Source organism: Geosmithia morbida, assembly GCF_012550715.1.
Source record: "Geosmithia morbida isolate 1262 chromosome Unknown scaffold_3, whole genome shotgun sequence".
Lineage (NCBI taxonomy): Eukaryota > Fungi > Ascomycota > Sordariomycetes > Hypocreales > Bionectriaceae > Geosmithia > Geosmithia morbida.
Window position 1 is genome coordinate 1,292,232 of NW_023336190.1, and position 21,316 is coordinate 1,313,547.

Here is a 21,316-nt window from a genome sequence, read left to right on the forward strand (position 1 = left end):
GGGGGGGCGGGAATAAGTATCGGTACAGACAGACAAACAGCAGATGGACGCTTCTCAGCCTGCTGCTCGCCCTCCTGACCGTACCGGGGCGTTGGTCGTCTAGGCCATGCCCAGCCGTTAGCAGTTACGCATAACTGTACTACTCCGTACGGTGCTTCACATCGTGTCTCGAACTTCTCTTGTTTCCCTCCAGTTCGTGCCAATACTCGTACATGCGGTGCTGATGAACAAGGAGGCTTGGTCCGACGGGATAGTACCTAATATTGTATGCCAAGTGGGAGCCCATATTTTATTTCCGGGGCTGTACCTTCTCATTCCGTACACGAACATTGCTCCTTGGCAGTAATAAGTAATCGTATATGAATTTGAAATGAGAGAAACATCATCACGAGGATGAGAGAGGGGGGCGCAAAAAGAAAAGTTTTTTTTTTTTTAAAAAAAAAAAACATAAAATAAAAATAAGAAAGTAAAAAGTAAAAAGAGAGAGAGAAGAAGAAGAGAAAAGACAGCAGCCATTGATCTAGTTTGATTTCTCTTGGTATCGTAAATGCCTCCTGCTAGTATGATACTGTAAATCGGCCAGCGACAATCTTGATTGCTCTGCGGTGGTGGTGGATGGCCGAAAGTGAGAGAGAGAGAGAGAGAGAGAGAGAGAGAGGATCATGGGGAACAGAGAGACAGAGAGACAGAGAGAGAGAAGGGGACAAGGGTGGGGGGGAGAGGGCCGTGTGAGATCCAAAACTCCCCCTTGACATTTACTGCAACAGGAGCTGCACCGGCCCCTCGGCCCAAGACTCTTAACAGCCGTAAAACGTCAATAGTATACGACTTGGTTGCCTGCGCGACAGAGAGAAGCAGTCCCCGTCGACGCCGACGAGGGCGTGTGAGGGTTCGGACAGGTGCACTGAAGGCGGGCTGGCAGTTTCCAAACTTTCACAGCTCCATCTCATCAGTGCCGATAAACCGATTCGACTCTGATCTGCGCGCGTATTCGGCAGCGATTGCGTCGAGCCATGCAGCCATCCGGAAGCCGGCACGAGCTATCTGCTTTTCGATCACCGGGCCGGCAGCTTCATAGTAGTCACCACCAAGCTCCTGGCCTGCAATAACGGCCGGTCCCTCTGGGAAGACTGTTCGGGATGGAGGGGGGGGGGGCGCGGCAGAAGAAGGCACCAGACATTAGCACATGAATCTCACACGGAGGGGCCTCTGGTGCGTGCCGGATGACGAGAAGAGGCCGAGTTATCCAGAAGGGGTTCGACCGACCACACAAACACACACACACACACACACACGCGCGTAATTAAGCTGAGACTCCTTACGCGGGGGACGGGGGGGGGGGGGGGGGGGGGAGGGGGTGCGAGGGAAACAAAGAAGATGAGAAAGAACAGAAGAGAATAAAATGAGATGAAGAGAGGAGAGCTGCGTGCCGCTTACCGTGACTGCAAACATAGGCATTACACTCCCTTGACCAGGCCATGGCGGTACTGACGGCATCTCCAAAGTCGAGATCCTTGAGCCACAGATCCCTGCTGTCGTCCGAGAACTTGCCGTCGCGGATCTCGCGCGACAGCTCTTCGGCCCAGCGCCTCGCGAGCGGCAGAGGCTTGCCGTGGAGGCCCCCGATCCACTTCTCGGCGATGGACGTGTCCCAGACGTGGTGCAGGTTGTACCTGCGCCCGTCCCACCGGACGTAGATGCGGTTCCCGCCCAGGGCGACGTCCTCGTTGTGGAGCGGCTGGTGGAGGTCCCCGACGAAGTGGATGACGAACTTGGCCGCCTGGGCCCGGAGCCACGCAGGGAGCGCCGTGTCGACCGACTGGGACGTGTAGTTGGCCAGCGCGCTCACCACGCACCCGGACTCGTCCTTGCAGTCGCGCTGGAAGTCGACGTCGCACCTGTCGGGCGGCGAGTCGTGCGCGTCGATGAAGTGGAAGTTCTTGGTGAACCGCCCCCAGCGCGTGTACCGGATCGAGTCGGCCCAGCTGGCCACGCCGGCCAGGTAGTCGGGCTGGTCGTTGCCGAGGAGATCTTGGAAGAAGGCTTCTGTCGCGTTGTCGACGAACTGGCTGGCGACGAAGGCCGTCGTCATGTGCCCGAGACCTATGCGTCTGTGGTCAGCGTCAAGCTCTCTCTCCCGGTGTATTTCCCGTGCATCCTCTCCCCCTCCGCCTCCTTCTCCTCCTCCTTCTGCTCCGTCGTCTCTCATCATCGCCTTCGCCATCGCCGTGCCGATCGGCGGTGATGCCCGGGATGAGGTCAGGTCACTTACTGCCCCAGGCAGCGACACCCGAGATGGGCAGGAGCCCGGCGGTGAGGGTTGACAGTCTCATGGTGAATATCGGATGATGGATGATGCAAGCCGATACAGCGGACGGAGGGAGAGACGAGACGAGAGAAAAACGACGGTGAGAGAGACGAGGCGTCTGCACGGATGGCTGGTCACAGAGATCGGTGTCGTCCGTTGTTGCTGTTGACGATGATGACGATAACGTGCGGGAGAAGAACCTCCGGGGCCCTCGCTGCCTACTGTACAGCGTATTGGGTTGATAATATCCGATGTCCAGCGGACAGGCTTCAGGCGCCCGTGACGCGCTACGAGCGCATGTATCATGTTACGGTCGGTACGAGCACAGGGAAGTTGCTAGAGGAACGGCGCTCGATAGCGAATCATTCTCCCAGGAGTCCTGACACCACGTGAACCACGGCAGCCGGACCTGCATATGCATATTCTACAGGGCACGATATACCCGTACAGAGGAATGGCGGTCCTCTGGTCTGCGCTGTATTTTCAGGTTGATTGCCGGGTACATGGATGGCTCTTGACCCTTTCTTCCGGCCTCATATCTGTGGCTTGTTATCTTGCTCGTCGCCCCACGTACTGGCAACTGCGTATCCTGTCATCGACCTTCACAAGCAATCAATCACCCTACACCCAGATAGATGGATGGAAGCGACGCACCGAGAGGGTATCTGCGCGGACTATGCGTAGACGGACGGTCATGGCAGGGATCACGAGACCACTGTTTACACCATGATATCCGATGTTCGATGCCATCTCGACCCCAGCGGGCCGGTGCGCGGAGAACGACGACGAGCTTTTCCTGTCGTCTTGCCGTCTTACTGCTGGTACTTCATGCGCGGAAGTCCGGAATCGGAAGCTGATGACGGGGCCAAAGCACACCGCTGATAAGGCTCTCGATAGTCCCGATAGCACAGATACGCGCGGATACGACCCGTACACACACCACCGTCCCACTACACGTACTTGTCTACCGCCCTGACGTCGTTGTACATGGCGTCTATTCCCATCCTGTAGCACCTGCAGGCCCTGTAAAGAGAAGCCATCATGGTGAGATGCGAGACGGATAGATTGACATCTCGGGAAGATCCATGAATCTACCCGCAGTCCCGCACATTGCAAAGAACGCGACGATGAGTCTGATGATGACAGAACCAGTGATGTGACCGCGTGTGTCGTAACCTCGTGACCCCCCCCCCCCGTTGCGGCGCACCGCACACGCACCCTCTCACGCGCCCGCCTGCCCTGCCGCCTTATCAGTAATCGTGTGGGGAGTCCTCTCTGCTTGGCCAATGCTGCACAATCTTTTCCCAATCACCGTCCGTGATAAGCCGACCGACCTACGGACTGATGACTCTTTATCTCGTCCCCCTCACCAGTGCCCGTACCACCACCATAGTCTCTTTCTTCTCCTCCTTCTTCTTCTCCTTCTCTTCTTGTTTTTGAACTCTCTTCAATTCGGACTCTCCACTCTCATCGGACGGCAAGCCTGACATCGTTCCAGCTCCCCCAGAAAGAGAAGGAGAGAGGAAAAAGAAATAGAAAAATTCTACGAATCCACCGCGCACCTCTTACCCCCCCCCATGGCGTCCTTTGTGGCACAGGTCGTCGTGGCCGCCACCGCAGAGACGCACTCACCCTCGGTCTCTCTTGCCCTTTCGGGAATATTTGGAAGCATCAGTCTCGTCGCATGGATATGTGTCATTGTATGCGATCCGCTCCCTCTCCCCCCCCCCCCTCTTTCTGCCTACTTGCTGGCGGCCTTGGGCGTCTCGTTGCTGACTTCTGCAATCAACACAGCTGCCCCAGCTCGTCACCAATTTCAAGGCCCAGAATGCCGATGGTCTGAGCATGGCCTTCCTGATCGTCTGGCTCCTCGGTGATGTGACGAATCTTCTGGGTGAGTGACAAGACGCTCTGCGACTCCCTCCCGCCCACGCACAGCGCCCCTCTAGTAAACTGCCGCGCGAGGAAATGATGCACGAGGAGACGTGGAACCGCCCCGCTGAGATATGCCAGGCGCCTTCTTCACCCACCTCGCCCCGACCGCGATCGCCCTCCCCTGCTACTTCTGTCTCGCCGACTTCGCCCTCATCAGCCAGGTTATCTACTACAACTCGCGCAACAAGGCCAAGGCCATCGCCTCCGCCGCCTCCGCCGCCTCCGCCTCCGCCTCCGCCGCCGCCGGCAGCCAGATAATCGACGCGGGGGAGCTGTCCGAAGACTCGCCCCTGCTCCGGAGGCAGGAGAGCGGGCCACCCACGTCGAACAACGGCACCGTGGCTGCTGTCAGCGCAGGCGATGCCGGAAAGGACCTCTTCCCCCCTGCTGGCGGGGCGGTCTCTCAGGGGCAGCAGCAGCCGCGGAAGAACAGCCTCTCCTCCAACGCCTTGTCCTTGCTTTCCGTGTACCTCGTCGGTGCGGCCGGCTGGTTCGTCTCGTACAAGGCCGGTGCGTGGGACTCGGCTGATCCCGGCACGCCTGACGGGCCGGACGAGGCGGACAACCCTCTCGAGATGGCCGGCCTCACTCTGGGCTACATCAGTGCCGTGTGCTACCTCTGGTGAGCAGGACCGATGCTGACATGATCGTTCGGGGCTGCAAGGCTAACAGGAGTACAGTGCTCGTGTCCCGCAGATCATCAAGAACCACCGCGAAAAGTCTTGCGAAGGTCAGCCCCCCCCCCCCCTCCTTTGACTGCTGTATATGTGAGAATGCCTGCTGACAATGGCGCACATCAGGCCTCGCTCTACTCTTCTTCATGCTCTCCCTGACCGGAAACCTCACATACGGAATCAGTCTGCTGGCGTACTCCCAGGACAGGAAGTACCTCCTCAACGCCCTGCCTTTTCTGCTCGGATCGATCGGCACCATCACCGAGGATTGCATCATCTTTGTCCAGTTCCGACTCTACGGGGACAACGCCAGACCGCACATTTCCAGCGCATAGCGGTCATGGAGAGAGGTTTTCACGCACATCGTCCTTCCTCCGTCTCCGCAGTAGAGCGGCATATATATATATATATATATATATATATATATATATATCTGCATCGCCGACTTCTTCTCTTCTTCTGTTCACTGCATCTATCAGCTCTTCCGGGTTCTCTTCTTCTCTTCTACTAGGCGTTTATGGGGAGTCTGGCGTCGACTGGTGGCGATTACCTGTCTTTTGTGTCATCTACTCTGCATGGACAGAACGGAACGAATTTCAATGTCAGGTCTCATACTAATTACCAAATACCGTCTGCAATTGACTTCTTCTTTCATGCAAAGTTCGCCATTAGGTAGTATTGAATCGAGTAGCACGATGCAGGAGGGAGTGATTAGTCTAGTAGTCGCTGGAGTGTTTCCCTTCCTCTATAATCACCGACTACGTCAAGAACAAACTCGAATCCTTTGCTCGGCAGTTTTTTTGCCCCTCATTGGGTCCCCCCTCCGATTGCGGGGCAGGATGACTTGGACTGGCAATGACTGCACAGAAATAATATCAATATTTTGCTCAGCAGAAGGTGGGTTCCGACCTACAATGACTAGCGGATTACATTCTTTTTTTCTTTGCATCCAACCAGACCATTCATCACCACCGCCATCATCACCATACCCTCGTCAGAGCTCTTGATCGCTGGACTCGGTCTCTCTCCGCCTCCCTCCCCTCCCAGACATCATGCCTACTCAGGCTCCCAACAAGAAGTGCGGTACGATGAAGAAGAGAGAGGAGAAAAGAAAGAGAGAGAAATCGACCCCCTCCCCCCCACCCTGCCCCTCGTCGCTAGATGTCATATTGAAGCCGTGATGCTCTCCCCTTCAGACGACGAACAGACAAGTGCCATCCCGACAATTTCAATCCGACATGTCCGACTGACAGACATATAGGCGTCCTCGGCTGCACCGGCTCCGTGGGCCAGCGCTTCATCCTCCTCCTCCAGCAGCACCCGACGCTGACGCTGCACGCCGTGGGCGCGTCGTCCCGCTCCGCCGGCAAGAAGTACAAGGACGCCGTGCGGTGGAAGCAGGCCTCGCCCATCGGCGCGGTCGGTGACCTCGTCGTGCGGGAGTGCAAGGCCTCCGAGTTTGCCGACTGCGATGTCGTCTTTTCCGGTCTCGACTCTGATGTAGCCGGAGACATTGGTACGTTCCTCTGTTCCTCGTTCCCTCTCCTTCTCCTTCTTCTCCTTCTCCTTCTTCTTTCTCTCTCTTCCTTCTTCTACCTCTCTACTTGCTTGATGAGGACGTTCTACCCCTCAAATTGTGTACCCTTCAATCGTGCTAAACATGATTGTGCGACGAAAAAAAAAAATTAACGAGGATGAAGAGCACGAATTCGTCAACGCCAACATCCCCGTCTTCTCCAACGCCAAAAACTACCGTCGCGACCCTCTCGTCCCGCTCGTCGTCCCGACCGTCAACCTCAAGCACCTGGACCTGATCCCCCACCAGCGCAAGGTGCGCAACCTGGACAGGGGCTTCCTGGTGTGCAACTCCAACTGCGCCGTCATTGGGCTCGTCATCCCCTTCGCCGCCCTGCAGGCCGTCTTCGGCCCCATCGACCGCGTCAGCATCGTCACCATGCAGGCCGTCTCCGGCGCCGGCTACCCGGGCGTCTCGTCCATGGACGTCATCGACAACGTCGTCCCCTTCATCCCCGGCGAGGAGGACAAGCTCGAGTTCGAGGCCCGCAAGATCCTCGGCACCCTGTCCGACGACGGCACCGCCTTCGTCGAGCAGCAGGGCCTCCGCGTATCCGCCTCCTGCAACCGCGTCCCCGTCATGGACGGCCACACCGCCTGCGTCAGCCTGTCCTTCGCCAACCGCCCCGCCCCCTCGGCCGAAGACGTCAAGGCGGCCCTCAGGGACTATACCACCGAGGCCCAGGCCCTGGGCTGCGCTTCCGCCCCCGACCCCCCCATCTTCGTCTTTGACGAGCAGGACCGTCCCCAGCCCCGTCTCGACCGCGACCTCGGCAGGGGCTACACCGTCAGCGTCGGCCGTGTCCGTGAGGATGAGGCCGGTCTTTTTGATATCAAGTTTGTTGCTCTCAGCCACAACAGTGAGTCTTCTACGTCGTCTTCTCTTTTCTTCTTCTCCTTTCTTTTCTTCTCCTACCTTCTTCTTCCTTCTTCATCATTCCTCATCATCCAGAAACTTTACTAACAAACGTCGCCGCAGCCGTTATCGGAGCCGCCGGCTCCTCGATATTGAACGCCGAGGCTGCCGTCCTCAAGGGATACATCTAAGGGAGTCCAAATCATCCGATAAAGAAAAAGAAGAAGAAAAAACAAGGAAAATAGAGTAGAATCTTTTTATTTTTATTTTTATTTTTTTTGGGGGTGGGGGGGCAGGTTGAAAATATATATACACCCTACAAAAGTATAAAACGAACCCTTCTTCCTCATTGACTGTATCCAAATATCTTGTTGAAATCACCATACGCCAACCAGTGTTCAATGCCTCGACCACAACGCCCATTCAGACGCATTCATACACGCGTACAAGTGAGGGGCAGTGGAATAGACCAGTAAAGATAAAAGGTATAGCATGTAGAATTATTGTCTAACATTTCAAAAAGACGGGTCATCTCAGAACCCATCCATTCCCAGCATCAGTGATGTACGCCTAATTCCCACTTCGCCTGTATAAGAAAACAAGATGACCCAACAGAGAGAATGAGAACCGCGTGAAAAAAAGAACAAGAAAAAAATCAATGCCTGCAATCGAGAGGAGAAAAAGGTGGAGTGGTCGTAAGAAGGGAGTTTGAGCAGAGGAAGAGGAGAAGACGAGCCAAGAAGAGGCAAGATCAGTGGCCCCCATCTCCTTGCCGCGATTGCGATCCAAAGTGGCTGGGCCAAAGGTTCAGCCACGGTCTGTCCTGGCGTTCCGGCCGGAGGATGCCCTGTTCCAGGTCGGACGGGTCGCTCTCTGCGACCCGCGAGCCCGATGGCATGGGTGCATGGGAAGCCTCGTCGTCGTCGTAGTCGTCGTCGTCGCTGTCATCGTGGTAAGAGCCGAGCTGGGCTGCTGCCGAGGAGGACGCGTGCGCCAGGGAGCGGACGACGTCGCCTTTACAGATGGGGCATGTGCGACGGCGGGTGGTGAGCCAAGGGGTACTTTTGTGTGTCCATGTCAGTATATATGCAATTGTACAGCTATGCTGTGGAGAGGCTAGGGGAAGAGAAAGAAACTCACATGCAGTCGACATGGAACTCGTGGCCGCAAGGTAGACGCATGACGCGACTCACACCGTCGACATACTCCTCCAGGCAGACAACGCACTCGACCTGTCGGCTCATGTACCGCCTCCACGCGGTGGGAAATCCCCTGTTGGCCTTCTCCCGACGGGCTCGCGACGTCTGCCGCGCCGAACCGATGGCCGACGACGATTCGCCGAGGTTGTCATTCTCAGGGACGCCAGTGGCCGTGCGGGAGCGTGGGCGTGAGAAAGAGGACGGCGAGGGAGTTCGACTGCTGCTGTTGCTGCTTCGTAGCAGGGGAGTCGTGGGTGACGCGCTCGAGGGCGAGGGCTGGCGCCCCGAGGGGGGGGTGGGTGTCGGCGAGGCGGCAACGGTATGGTACGTCCGCACGGGGAGGCGGTCGACGACTGACTTGGGGGCACGCCACTGCCTGCGGCGTATACGCGCACGCACAATGAGCAGGGCGTAGACGACGGTGAGCGTGACGAGGGGGCTGATGACGAGGACCAGGAGCGTGTCAAAGAAGGGGCTGGCGCTGCTGGTCGGGGTGATGGTAACCCAAAGTCCCTCGTGCGGGAGGCCATGGTGTTCATCGTCTGGCAGAGAAGGCGGCAGTGCATCGTCCGCGTCCTGCTCGTCGGTAGAGCTGCCGCTGCCGCTGCCGCTGCCAGAGACGGAATCCACGAGCCCGTGGCCCTTGCGACCAGAGTTGGCGGATGTCCCCTGCATGGCGGCCTCCTCCCGGGCCAGCTGCTCCTTGGACGATGATCTTCTAGTATTCGTCCCGAGATTCAACCTGCTGCGGCCGGACGATGCCTTCGAGTCAAGATGCTCCAGAGTTTTCTTCTGAGAGCTCTCAGACTGGCTGTATCTGTGACGGTTGGGCGACTGAGGCCTATCGACCAGATCCGGGTCCCTCCAGTCCTGCACACCAATGACAAAGCTATCGTCGTCTGGCGGCGACTTCTTGGAGGACCTGGAACTGCCCATGCTTGCTTGGGTGGCCTGGTCCTTGTCGACGTCCCAGTCCTCGACTAGGACCCAGTCCAACCGGCCACTGTTGGGAGGTCGGCTGTTCTTGTCGAGGTTGCGCGACGGCTCCCCCCAGCTGCCAAATAGCCTGGATAGCCAGCTGCGGCTCTGGGAGCTGGAGTCAGCGTCGGGAAAGGGGACCTTCTTTTGCTTGCGGGAAGAGGCCGAGCCCGTCATCTGGGCAGCTCTCGGGGCGGATGAGATCTGGCCCCTCCTGACCCTGCTGTTGCCACTACTGCCGCTGCCCGTCTTGGGCTTAGGCCCTTGCTGGACCTTGAGCACGGGCTTGCCATCATCGTCCAGCGCGTCCTCGATGAAACTACCGGGCTGCGTCAGGGACGAAAGTATCTGGGCCGTGGTGCGGGTAGTGAAGACAGACGGAATCGTCACGTTATCAACGGCATCGCCGTGGGCAAACATCTGGATGAGCGGGCCGCCCTTTTGGTTGTCGCCGACAATGACGGCCACGGCGCCGCGGCGCTGGGCCCACATGACCTTCTCCAAGAAGCCGCAGCCACCACGCATCAGCAGGACAACCTTGCCTCGGATCTCGGCCGCCTCCTGTATAGACTGGATATCGGCATGGGGGGACCCGGTGGCGGAGCCCTGATTCAGGTGGTTGTCGGTGCCGTCGTCGGTGCTGCTGCCGCTGCCGCGTTGAACGGCGCCGTCCTTGGATGGCTTGGAGGAAGACACGCGGTTACCTCCGTCGAGGAGGAGCCTACCGCCGTCGCGCTCGGGGCGGCTGGGCTTTCGCGCGGACGTGGATGGACCGTCCTCCCTCGCACCAGCGCTACTCAGAGTCGAGCTCTTGAGCGAGTTCCAGGTGCCGCCGCCGTCCCAGCCGGGCAGGTCGCTGCAACCCAACTCGCCCTCGCCATCGAGGGCGTCATCCGTAAAGCCGCTGCCGACCCAGAGCTGCCCGCTCAAGCCCCTGGGGGCGAGCTGAGGGCCAAAGGCAGCGGGCCGCGCGGCAAATGACGTGCTATTGTCGTCGGTGAGGCTGATGGCGGCGTTGGGCGGGAATAGTGAGAAGGGCGTGTTGTAGTATATCAGGCCCCATACCGACGCTGCCTTGTCGGATTTGCTGGATTGCGCGGGGCTGCGGTGTATCGAGGGACTAGATCGGGAAACGGCGGAGCTGACGGCGCGGCCGACGAGGAAGAAGGACGAAGCGAGAAAGAAGACGACGATGGCGATGCGGGGGGTACGCATCGTGCCGACTGTCGCTGCTGCCGCTGCAGTTTTCGGTCGGATAATGGTGTGCTTTCGCTCTTTACGAAAAAAAAAAAGGAAGGTGTTCTTCTGTCGCAAATGCGGAAACAAGATGTATATGCAATATGCAACAGCGAGCAATGAACGAGGGGAAGCGGAATATACAGGCGCTAGCTGCGATGTTGTCCGTTGGCAGTAGAGAGTTGATGACGGCGCCTCGACGCTACAGAAGCGTCCCGAGGGAGGCCAGCTTCAAAGTGCGGGTACCATGGACTGTTTGCACGCAGCGTACAGAAGAGAGGGTCACCTCGTTCCCCTCTTTTTCCTCACTCGAGAATACCTCCTCGAGTCTATGTTTTCTCTGTCTCGTTCTGGCAGCGCCAAATGGGAGCCGCTGGACGGATGAAACGGGCGGTAAAATTGGAGACTCGGAAGAGCGGAGGAGAGGGGGGAGGGCGGGGTGGATAACGGAAGAAGGACGGCAAGAAGTAGAAGCAGGATGCGAATCCAGGTAGGCGACGACGGCAAGGAGAAAGGGAAAAAGAAAAACGACAGACAAGACGCGGGTTTGAGAGGTTGGAGAAGAGGGCAAAGGTGACGTAGGGAAGGAGGAAGGGATTTTGGAGTAGAAGGCGGGGGGAGATGATTATTCGCGAGTCACAAGACCGTCGTCACCAGATTGATAGGGTGTGGAGAGAAGTGGTGCGATGATGCGTCAGCAGGTTAGAGTCTACAGTGCCTCCGTGCCTAGAGCTTACTCGTTTAGAGAGAGACTCGTGGCACGACTATCTGCACTACAGGTAAATGATACAGCCTAGTCCATAGTAGCGCCTACGTATACGAGTATGTACGCAATAGAGGGGCTTATACTCCGTATTACTCTGTAGAGCTCAGGTCGAGGGGTTCAGGCGATGACTTGAAGGACCCAGCGGGCGGGTGGGATCCATAGAAGGGGCCAGCCCCCGTAATTAGGGCCCTTGGGGGGGGGGGGGGGGGGGGGGGGGGGGGGGGGGGGGGGGGGCAGCCACCTGGCACCTGCGCACTCCATCACAGGCGGGGGAGGCCTATCGAGGCCCGCCCGGCTTCGGAGGAGACGGAGCCTAGTGATCATACGAGCAGCCAGTAATTATCATCAACAGCGGGAGTGGGAGATGATACATGCATAAGTATTTGGATCTACGAAAGCGGCCATCCTATCCATGTACTACTTCAGCTCTTTTGTTCCTAAGCCCTATTCATATTGGAGAGCTCATTGATATCGACTCACGGTGGGGTTCTGGAACTGCATATTACATGTCTCATACAAATTGATAATGTCAATACGACGATAGTGACGTAGAGGACGCACATAGCTTATAGCATCGCACATTCGTGAGTGCACGTGACCTCTTCGTCGACATCAGAGGTCGACTATGATACATGTGCGGTGAAGCCAGACCAAAACCTGCGCATGCCATGATTTCCCATCTTGAATCGAAGATGAGGAATCGAAGATGTTCCCCGTATTTGAGGCCATGTCCTTGTAGCGTTGCCTCTCTCTTGTCTTCTTCGACACTTCAGAGTAGACCTTCCATCGATCTCGGGTGCCCTTCCTCATCTGGCAGCACCTCGGGACGGCCAGAAGCTATCTCCCCGTGTATTCCTTCGGGTAACTGGTGGGAGGGGGAGGGGGAGGGGGTGGGTTGTCCTTGCTATCAGTCGCGTAGGCATCAGGATACAGGTATCGCCATGATGACAGTTCATGAAAGAGTACGTATACGTTTATCATAATACTGATCTTGCGCGAATGGAAGATACTAATCTTATATATGAGCAGATGGCTAGATCGTGTGTGATCAGAAACGCTCTCGCATTCTTCTCTATTGACAACTCTCTCTCTCTTGTAAGGGGGAAAAAAGGTCCTCTTGGTGTGGCTAGCAAGAGGTCACACTGCGAATAGCGGCAATCCCATGTAAACATGGATGATGGCTGAGTACCTACTGCTCGCTGTACTGTCGAACCTCGACAGTCTTAACGATCTGTCCGCCGCTGGTCCCGTCGCCGCTGCCCTTGCGTCCCTCGCTGCTGCGCTCGAGGGAGTCTTCGTCGTCGCCGCCACCGACGTTGCCGGCGCGGATGTCGGTCGTTACGTAGGACTGCCCATTGTGGATGAGCGTGTTCTCGTCACTGTCGGCCTCCTCCTTGGTGTAGCGGATGGTTCCCTGGTTGTGCGTCGCGCTGCGGGACCGCTTGCCCGACGAGCTCATCATCTCGAACTGTGACGACTTGGCCGTGCTGCCGCCGGAGTAACCAGGCTTCTCCTTGCGGAGGATCGACTTGTACAGACCCGGCAGGACGGGGAAGCAGGCGCAGACGAGACCGATGCCGCACTCGGCAATTCTGTGCAAGCCAAGGTCAGCAACTCGCCACCCTCTCTTCCCTTCCCTCCTCTCTTCCTCTTCTTCTTCTTCTCTCATGGAACGGAAGACTGGAGGAGGTGCTGCTGTCTCCACACACGACTTGGACAGCAAGATTGAGCATACCCGGTAAGGTTAATCTGCACAAAGTGGTAGGTCGAATCCGGGTTCTCCCCATCTTTGACGATGAACACGAGACGGATCAGACTGAAGACGCAGGCGATGCCGCCGACGCCAAAGACAGCACCGAGGCGGATCTTGGCCATGAGACCGACGTTGAGCTTACTCGTCAGAGGGCAGGGGAGAAGCAGGACGGCAATGTCGCTGACCAGACTGATGACGTTGTCCACCAGGATCAAGGTGCGCTGGTTGAAGCACTTGCCGTCCGTCGTCGCGCCCCAGAACATGGAGATGGGCCGGCAGATGAAGATCTTGAGGATCATCATGGCAAAGTAGTAGACGCCCATGACGCCCAGGAAGGCGTAGATCCACTTGACGTAGACCTTGTAGGGGGCGAAGATCCGGATCAGGAACAGGAGGATAGCCGCCTTGGTGGCGAAAACCGTCGGTCCGTAGCTGACCATGGTTGCGTAGACGGTCTGTACAGGAGCATCATCGTGTTATCGACATCAGGCGCTCATGCAAGGTAACACGTCCATGTGCGAGTATGAACTGTGAAGACGCACCTTGGAGTAGTAGGGAACCTTCTCGATCGGAACGTCCCACTGATGGAGGCCACCGCCAAATCTCAACACTGAGAGGCAGAATGTTTCAGTCCATGGCGCAGAAGGCAAAGATGGGTCGGTGTCAACGTACTGGTGAGGCATATGGCGCAGTAGCCCATGTATCCGATCTAGACGAGTACGCGGGTTAGGAGGGGACTCGATAGATGGGAAATCGGCATGGACGGTAGAGAGAGCGTACATATCCAAAAATACAAGCAACTAGAAGAGCAAGTCAGCATCGCGGCAACATCGTGTGGAAGGCGCGGGGGGGAGGGTTCGGGTCTGAATACTATCATCTGCCTGAAGTCTCATGGAAAGCCTCAGACGAGCCCAGAGACGCAGACACACAAACAGGGTGCAGATGGGAATAGCAATGGCGTTGGAAGCAATGCAGGCGATGAACATGCTTCGATCTGGGTTCGCAAAGTTGGACACTTGACCCGCAGGCGGATCTAGCCCAGGCTGAGGCATGACGTCGGTTGTGTGGGTGGGTGTGTCGAATGCGTAAGACTGCGAAGAGATGAGGTGAATGTTGAGGAATGACTATATAGAAAGGAATCGGGACTTGTTGTTGTTGTTGTTCTTGTTGTTGTTTGTCGGTGGATTTTAGTGAGAAGAGAGAGGGGACGAAGATTTGAAGAGTGTATCTCGACCGGAAAGTCGGTTGGTCTGGAGATGTCTATAAAGTCGACCGCATCAGGGAGTGTAGCAGAATCCAGATTGTATTTTACTTCTTCAGGGGTCGTTGGACGATTCGGTCGTGGCCTTCTCCTCTTCTCAGGACACAGCCTGATAGCCTCTCACGGGACGGCATGATACATACGAGTACGATTCTTAGACAGGAGTAGGGGAGACGAGAGGGAAACCCCTTGTGCTGCAGAAGGACATAGTACTTTCCTGGTAGGTCTCGGTAGCTGCACGAGCAGTGTTGCGACGCACGAGGATCGGGCAACGCCCAGGATATTTGCTCGTGCTACTGCTTGATACCATCTACATGTACTTAATCTCCGTATGAGTATGAGAGCACGCTGACAATACAAAGTACTCTTACATTGGATACTGCGTGCAACGGTCATTTGTGGAGAATCCTAGAAATACCACCCCTTTTCGTGATGATGCGTGTATGATCCGAGAGAAAGCAGGACAGCTAGTTCCTATCGATTCTCAACTTTCTCAAGACGAGGAAGGGTGGTGGTAGGGGGGGGGGGGGGGGGGGGGGGGGGGGGGGNGGGGGGGGGGGCGAGAGATGTCGATACTAGTATTCACGAGCAATGGGTACATGTAACGTATAACCACAACGAAGAAGGGTAGCAGTACTCGTGACGCGACTGAAAAAAGTTCCCACTGCTTTCTCTTTCCTCCTCCATCTTGGCTGTCGTCGCTTCGAGGACAGGCAAGACTCACACACCACTGTTTGTGTGTGGTTGCGGGGACCAGGTTTAGATGGGCCTGCATGCTCTGCTTGTACAAGCATGGCAGTGTCCTCCAACCCCCCCCCTCCCTGGGCCAGTGACTATATGATATTCATATATTATTACCTAGGTAGTACTACTCCTCCGTGGCCTCTGCAATACCTGTGACACTGGCGCTATGCGCCATCCTTGCTGGTCGATCGGAAGGAGTAGAAAGGGGGGCGTGAGGCAAAAGAGACCCTGCCATTTCTTCCCGTCGACCTGTCTGTTGCCCCTGAATACCGGACGATCCGCGCAGCAGATGAACCGTGTTCAGGACATGCGAGCAGTATTTGTCTCGATGAGGTAATATACAGATATACGGGGAAAAAAAAGAAAGAAGAAGAAAAAATGATGGCTGATGTCGGCAGATGGATGTCACATTTATGAACCCATGCTGAAGATGCCAAGAGGTTTCCGGGAAGACGTAAAGACAGATGGAGAGTGTCTCAAAGGTGCGTGGCACACATCTGTGCTCTCGAAAATGTCTGTCGATACGGGGGGGCAGTTGTTTCTTTCTTGTCAGTTATCGCTAATAGCTTCTTCCATGATGATTTGAGAGCCATTCGGAATGTCGCCATCGTATGTATTAGCTCACCTCGATATTTCTGATCCTGGCTTGCATCAACTCATTGAGAAGAGTTTCTAGACAAGCCAGATCATGGCCTTCACTCGTCTCTACCAACAGAACCGTTGGCTGTCCCAATCCTTCCATAGCTCACACGAGGAATAGATGTGTGCCGACAAGATGCTAGTGAGGAGAATTATGTGGTAGTCGTGAATAACGCCAGGACGCCAGCAAGACTCGCAAGAGTCTGGATCTGTGACAGAAAGAGGGCTTGAGGTGAGAGAGTGCGTATTCGGATCTGCCATGGTCTGGTCTCATATATCTCCATCTGACTCTCTTGCAGGCTTTGCATCATCGCGACCCTCTTGCCATGCATCTAAGAGAACGTCCTACTTCATGTTCTGACCACGAGATGCAGAGAAGAAAACCTCTAAGGTTTCTCTTCCCCCCGAGTTCTTCTTGCCTCCCTCCCCTGGAGCACCGGACGGCTGCAGACAGCGAACGGTGACCAGTATTTCCGCACGGCACAGCCAACCGTCAGGCAGGAGAGAAATGTTGCCTTGAACCGGCTGGCTATCGATTCGCAGCGGCCTTGGGGTCAATGGAGAGACGATGACGGCTTCTTTTCAAGATGAATACATGCGTAAGCCTTCGTGGAAGTTACAGCTTATCATCTTCCTCGCTGTTGCTGGTCAACGTGCCCGGCGGATAGGAAGGCAGATGGTGTACTTTGCTACGAATATCCTTACTTACCGACGACGAGTACGAGTACGAGTAGACCACGTTGCTGCACTTGCATCAAGTTTCATGAGCCGGTCCCTTCCTTCTCCATGACGGGCAAATTCCTTTTCTCTCTTTCCTTGTGTTCTCCACGCGTCTGTTTCTCTGTACGTACAAGAATACAGCTTGCCTGTTCAACTTCTTTTGCCGGGAACAAGGATATTTCTCCGGCCGTCGTCGACGGCGCTCGGTGACCCACAGGCGCTTGACCTAACAAGGTACGGAGTACGGCAATCGAAACGTGCGCGTCCTGGTCCGTCCAGGTAAGGACAAGGGGGTGGGGGGGTGAGGGGGGTGATTGATTATACCCGCTGATCGGCTCCCGTCCCCTGCCCCCTCACCCCGGTCGATTTCTTTCTGGTCTAGTTCAGCTGGCGGGTACGGTACGAAGTCCCCGCCGTACTCCTTCTCGCCTTGAACCGTGTTCTGTCGTCTCCTTGTGGGAAGGTGGGTTCCAGGACCTGTCAGGGGGAACTGTACGGAAGTGGTACATGAGTACACTGGCCCGATTCCGTCAAGGAAGAGGACGATGATCAATACACATGCACTGGCCACCGGTGCCTTCATCACTGTAACGCTTCTACCTCGCCTCTATACGCAGACCTTGTCACCTATCTCATTACTCCCTCCCCCAAGCAGACTCGTCGCCTGACAGTGGGGGGGACTTGTCACTTTCTACCCAAAAGAACCACGCATAAGACAGCCGTATATACTCATCAACAAAAGGACAATGTGAGCCGTCCTAATGGACACTTCCTACGTGTAAATTGATGTGCAGCCAGCATTTCGTCATCATCTACGGGATCGGAGACGGAGGATATTAGACAGCTCCTATTCTTGCGGGCGTCAGGTATATCAATCTCCGTAGCGACCTATATGAGAGAAACGTTGTATATGGGACGTCTGGTGGATATCCTCACCTCACTATAGACTTCATTGCGGGAGGAAGGGAGATTTCGTGCGTAGGTAACACTGAGTAGGAGATACGGTTCCCTGTTGTCGTACTCGAGGTCACGTACAAGTAGTCGAGCGCTGCTGGTGTTGAATAACATGGTAGATTAGACATCATTCCCATCTTTGTACTCGGTACACCCGTATGCGAACATGAATCGGCCCCTGCCTGAGAGAATGTACTCGTACTCGCAGTACATTACCCACTTTCTCCTATGCGATCGCGAGGCATTTCCGTTTTCCGCGGTCCTGTCAAATCACTGCCGAATCCTGCCAACTAGGCTCGGCCGTGACTCTACCGCATAGGTAGCAGTCGTACACGCATCGTCGTGTTGTCGTCGCATGTGGTTGCATTTCATGAGCGGCATGGTGCTATCGGGTTTACATGTGTTCGTACCCATACATCAGTCGAAACTTTCGATTCTCCCTCAGCTCCGAAGTCTCTCCAATGCACACGGCACCGATGGAAAGGAAGAAAGGGCACGGGATCAGAGGTGGCGTTGAATGAATGGTTCTTCCATCTATCTACTCATAGCACTCGCATGTATTGCAGATCGTGTGTACGTGTATATATATCAATCCATGCCAACTACGAAACGGCCAAGGAGGGGGGATCATGTCTACCGGATGAGACAGCATCGATCGAACATTAGAAGATTGCCTGCGCGTTGGGAGGTGACGAGATCCCGCCGGGCATGTTGAAGGGCGTCGATGAGATGAAGAACGTCCACCTGTTCAACTCCTTGCACGTCTCGGCCAGCCTCTCTAGGTCCCACATCTCGCCTAGGAACGAGTTGGGGTTGTCAGTCTCAGCATCCTCGACAACGAGATCAGAACGGGTGGCAGCTTACCGATAGGCATCCCCCAACCGGCGAGGATGTATTCGTGCATGAGGATTCCATCGGGCGAAGGCGGGAAAACCTGTTTGGGGGATTCAATATTTAGTCCTTGATCTGTTTGGCCGAGAGAGGGAGAAGGAACCAGGAAAGATAATTGGAGAAGGATGAAGGAAAAAGCAAAAGCAAAACAGGGAAGCATAGGAGGACCGACCTCCCAACTGATGGCGTCACCGGCAACTGCAGAGAAACCCGTGTCCCAGAGCCACTTGAGAACGGTCAGGTTTCCTTCCACACCGGCATGCCGGGGGCTCTCGGTGGCGGCGTAGGCCTTCTTGGCATCGATCTCCATCTCGGTCTCCCACTCCTTTGTGACACCGACGCGCACCAGCAGGACATCGCCCCTCTTGAAGGTAATGTTGCACTCCTTGGCAATCTCGAGGATGTCGCTGAGCTTGACCTCGTGCAGTGAGAAGGTGGTGTACTCTATGCCCTTCTTCTCCGCCCAAGAGACGTAGTCGATGAGGACACCACGGCCTGGTTGCAACGGAACCCCGTTAGCGTCTTACGACTGGGAAGCGCACACCTTGGCCACGGCGGCGCAGAGCCATATCATTTACCTGTTATGCCTTCTCGGGCCCAGTGGTGAATTCCGATACGGTCATTGGATCGGTCAAGAATCTCTTCCCTGGTTGTTCCTCCGTAAAAGACACGCTCGGAGCTGCCCTCCTCCTTTGGCTGGGAGAAATGTCTGAGTCCATCCCACTGGCTGCTTTGCTCTACATGACACACACACACATGGGAGGGAGTTAGAGGATATGACGCGATAGAGTGTGGAGAAGAAGAAGAAGAAGAAGAAGAAGAAGAAGAAGAAGAAGAAGAAGAAGAAGAAGAAAGAGTACAAGATTAAGAGATGAAACGAAAACAAAAACAAAGGACCGGGGGGGAGGGGAGGGAGATATGTACGCACGGGGATTCATGGTGTAGATATCATCAAAAGCTGTGCCTTCAAGGAGAGGAACGATCCTCATCTCACACGGCTGACGGCCAAAGCAGGCATACTCAAGCTTGGTGAGGTCCCAGCCCAGGTTGACCCTCTTGCCCGTCTGTATCTGAGTCTGGGCCGCGTCCTTGACCCTTTCCGGGGTGAGGAGGACAAGACGACCGAGGCCTTCCTCGCGGCTGCCGGGTTTGCCAACCCAGACTCGCTTGGGATCGGGGAGCTCGTCCCAGCTCTTTTCCATGATTGAGGGGTCAGCCATGATTGCTGAAGCGTGTATCTGTGCCTGTGGAATATGTTCTGCGTCCAAGCCTTCTTCTTTTCTTTTCTTTTCTTTTTTTTTTTTTTTCAAATTGTGCCGGAACGTTGGTAGAGGAAATTATGATTCCCAATACAGCAAACAGCAAAAAAAAGGTCCCAAGCGTGGTAGAAATAATACCGGGGAAAAAAAAAGATTCCAATGCTATGCTATGAATCCTCAGAAGGATCGAAGAAGAGAACGGCCAACAGCCAATTCACCAGAATAAAGCAGAAGAGAGACGTGGTAGTTATGCCTCACCTCGGTCAGTAACAGAAACGAGCTATGGTTGATGAATGTGGGGTGGCAGAGTGGACAATGGCAAGAGACTGGATTCCACAACTCTGGTATCATCATCATCTCTCATATCGGTCTATAGTACTACTTAGATAGGCAGTGACGTTGTACTGCTGCAACGTACAGCAGCGCACATGCAGCGTACGAGTGCAGGCAGAGAGGAGGAGGGGGGGGGCGAGACGGAGGGAGACGGAGAGCTATCAATACGATGTTCGTCCGACTTGTCTTTGGCAACAATTTCGGCGCCTGTTTCTGTGTCTGGGCTCTCCTCCGATCAGCGTGACATCTTTTCGCGTTCATGTTACGTGGATTGATACACAGTCTAAGCAACTACTTCCGGATAGACAACCAATGCATGAACAGGGGGGTATGTATTTACTATAGTTTAAGTATCAGATGTATACGGTACTTTCCCCTCCTCCCTATGTAGAGAACAAGGACGGGAACCATCCTACTGCGACGTTTACTGGGGAAGAAGTACAGGAAGAATAAGACTGGGGCATGGGGTTGGGGTTCCGGGTTCCGGGTCGTCTTCCGTCTTGTTACCCATGAACGACCTACCTACTCGGCATATACATCATGCACCCTGTTCAAGCTAATTTACAGATGCCGTGGTGATGCAGCTAGGCCAATCACCACTCTACTTCTCCAATGGCCGGAGATCTGCATCGTGTCCCTCTCGGGTCCTATTCTTGACGCTTGCCCTGCACGAGAATGCCTGTAGCACGAGTTCTCTGCGCTCTGCCTGTAGGTCCCGTTCTCGGTACGGGGTAAGAGGTATTGAATGCTGACACCATGTAGGAGCTTTCTTTGCATATGTACTCTTTGTATCGATACATCCCAAGAGAGGGGCAAGACGGCGGTGGAAAAAGGTCAAAGTGAGGAGGCAGAGCCGTCTTCCTTTGGTCGACAACAACGCCCAGTACAGCCTACTTTTTTTGAGGGTCGCCAGCCAGTCCGGGAACCTCCCCTTGCACGGGTTGTGTTATCCGTGGCAGTACAGATAGAGGAGGACGTCCTTTGAAGGAGAACCGTGCATTGATGTGAGAGCTCACATAGCCTAGGAATATCAGTCTGTCCATGTAATGATGTGTAATAATGCTCTCTCTCTCTCCTGTTCGTCTATGTAACCCTCCGGCAAGGATTGTAGACACTTCCCATCTCTGGTGTGCTACTGCCCCCCCCCCTTGGACCCTCAAAACCCACGCCGACTTGAACTGATCTATTTGCTCATCGGCATCTCTCACCCTCTGCAGTCTCTACCGCTTGCATAT

At 55.4% G+C, this 21,316-nt stretch overlaps 6 protein-coding genes across 6 annotated transcripts; 2 read left to right on the forward strand and 4 right to left on the reverse strand.

Moving 5' to 3' along the window:
* Window positions 1-933: 933 nt before the first annotated feature.
* GMORB2_5327 (S1/P1 Nuclease) lies at window positions 934-2,333 on the reverse strand (the record flags this gene model as incomplete). Its single annotated transcript, XM_035467301.1, has 3 exons — window positions 934-1,130; window positions 1,438-2,103; window positions 2,273-2,333. 3 exons carry the CDS (start codon window positions 2,331-2,333, stop codon window positions 934-936), a joined length of 924 nt encoding a protein of 307 aa, XP_035323313.1.
* A 1,552-nt stretch (window positions 2,334-3,885) lies between these two features.
* On the forward strand, window positions 3,886-5,252 carry GMORB2_5328 (CTNS protein; the record flags this gene model as incomplete). Its single annotated transcript, XM_035467302.1, has 5 exons — window positions 3,886-4,008; window positions 4,103-4,202; window positions 4,322-4,865; window positions 4,924-4,973; window positions 5,044-5,252. The coding sequence occupies 5 exons, from the start codon at window positions 3,886-3,888 to the stop codon at window positions 5,250-5,252; spliced, it is 1,026 nt and encodes a 341-aa protein (XP_035323314.1).
* A 717-nt stretch (window positions 5,253-5,969) lies between these two features.
* GMORB2_5329 (aspartate-semialdehyde dehydrogenase) lies at window positions 5,970-7,539 on the forward strand (the record flags this gene model as incomplete). The annotated part of the gene is made up of 4 exons (XM_035467303.1): window positions 5,970-6,000; window positions 6,179-6,433; window positions 6,618-7,352; window positions 7,472-7,539. 4 exons carry the CDS (start codon window positions 5,970-5,972, stop codon window positions 7,537-7,539), a joined length of 1,089 nt encoding a protein of 362 aa, XP_035323315.1.
* Window positions 7,540-8,099: 560 nt separating this feature from the next.
* On the reverse strand, window positions 8,100-10,740 carry GMORB2_5330 (PA domain; the record flags this gene model as incomplete). The annotated part of the gene is made up of 2 exons (XM_035467304.1): window positions 8,100-8,409; window positions 8,489-10,740. 2 exons carry the CDS (start codon window positions 10,738-10,740, stop codon window positions 8,100-8,102), a joined length of 2,562 nt encoding a protein of 853 aa, XP_035323316.1.
* Window positions 10,741-12,716: 1,976 nt separating this feature from the next.
* On the reverse strand, window positions 12,717-14,332 carry GMORB2_5331 (uncharacterized protein; the record flags this gene model as incomplete). The annotated part of the gene is made up of 5 exons (XM_035467305.1): window positions 12,717-13,119; window positions 13,263-13,735; window positions 13,823-13,890; window positions 13,953-13,989; window positions 14,210-14,332. The coding sequence occupies 5 exons, from the start codon at window positions 14,330-14,332 to the stop codon at window positions 12,717-12,719; spliced, it is 1,104 nt and encodes a 367-aa protein (XP_035323317.1).
* A 3,928-nt stretch (window positions 14,333-18,260) lies between these two features.
* GMORB2_5332 (putative cyclase) lies at window positions 18,261-19,709 on the reverse strand (the record flags this gene model as incomplete). Its single annotated transcript, XM_035467306.1, has 4 exons — window positions 18,261-18,394; window positions 18,463-18,984; window positions 19,068-19,226; window positions 19,418-19,709. The coding sequence occupies 4 exons, from the start codon at window positions 19,707-19,709 to the stop codon at window positions 18,261-18,263; spliced, it is 1,107 nt and encodes a 368-aa protein (XP_035323318.1).
* Between the last annotated feature and the right edge of the window lie 1,607 nt (window positions 19,710-21,316).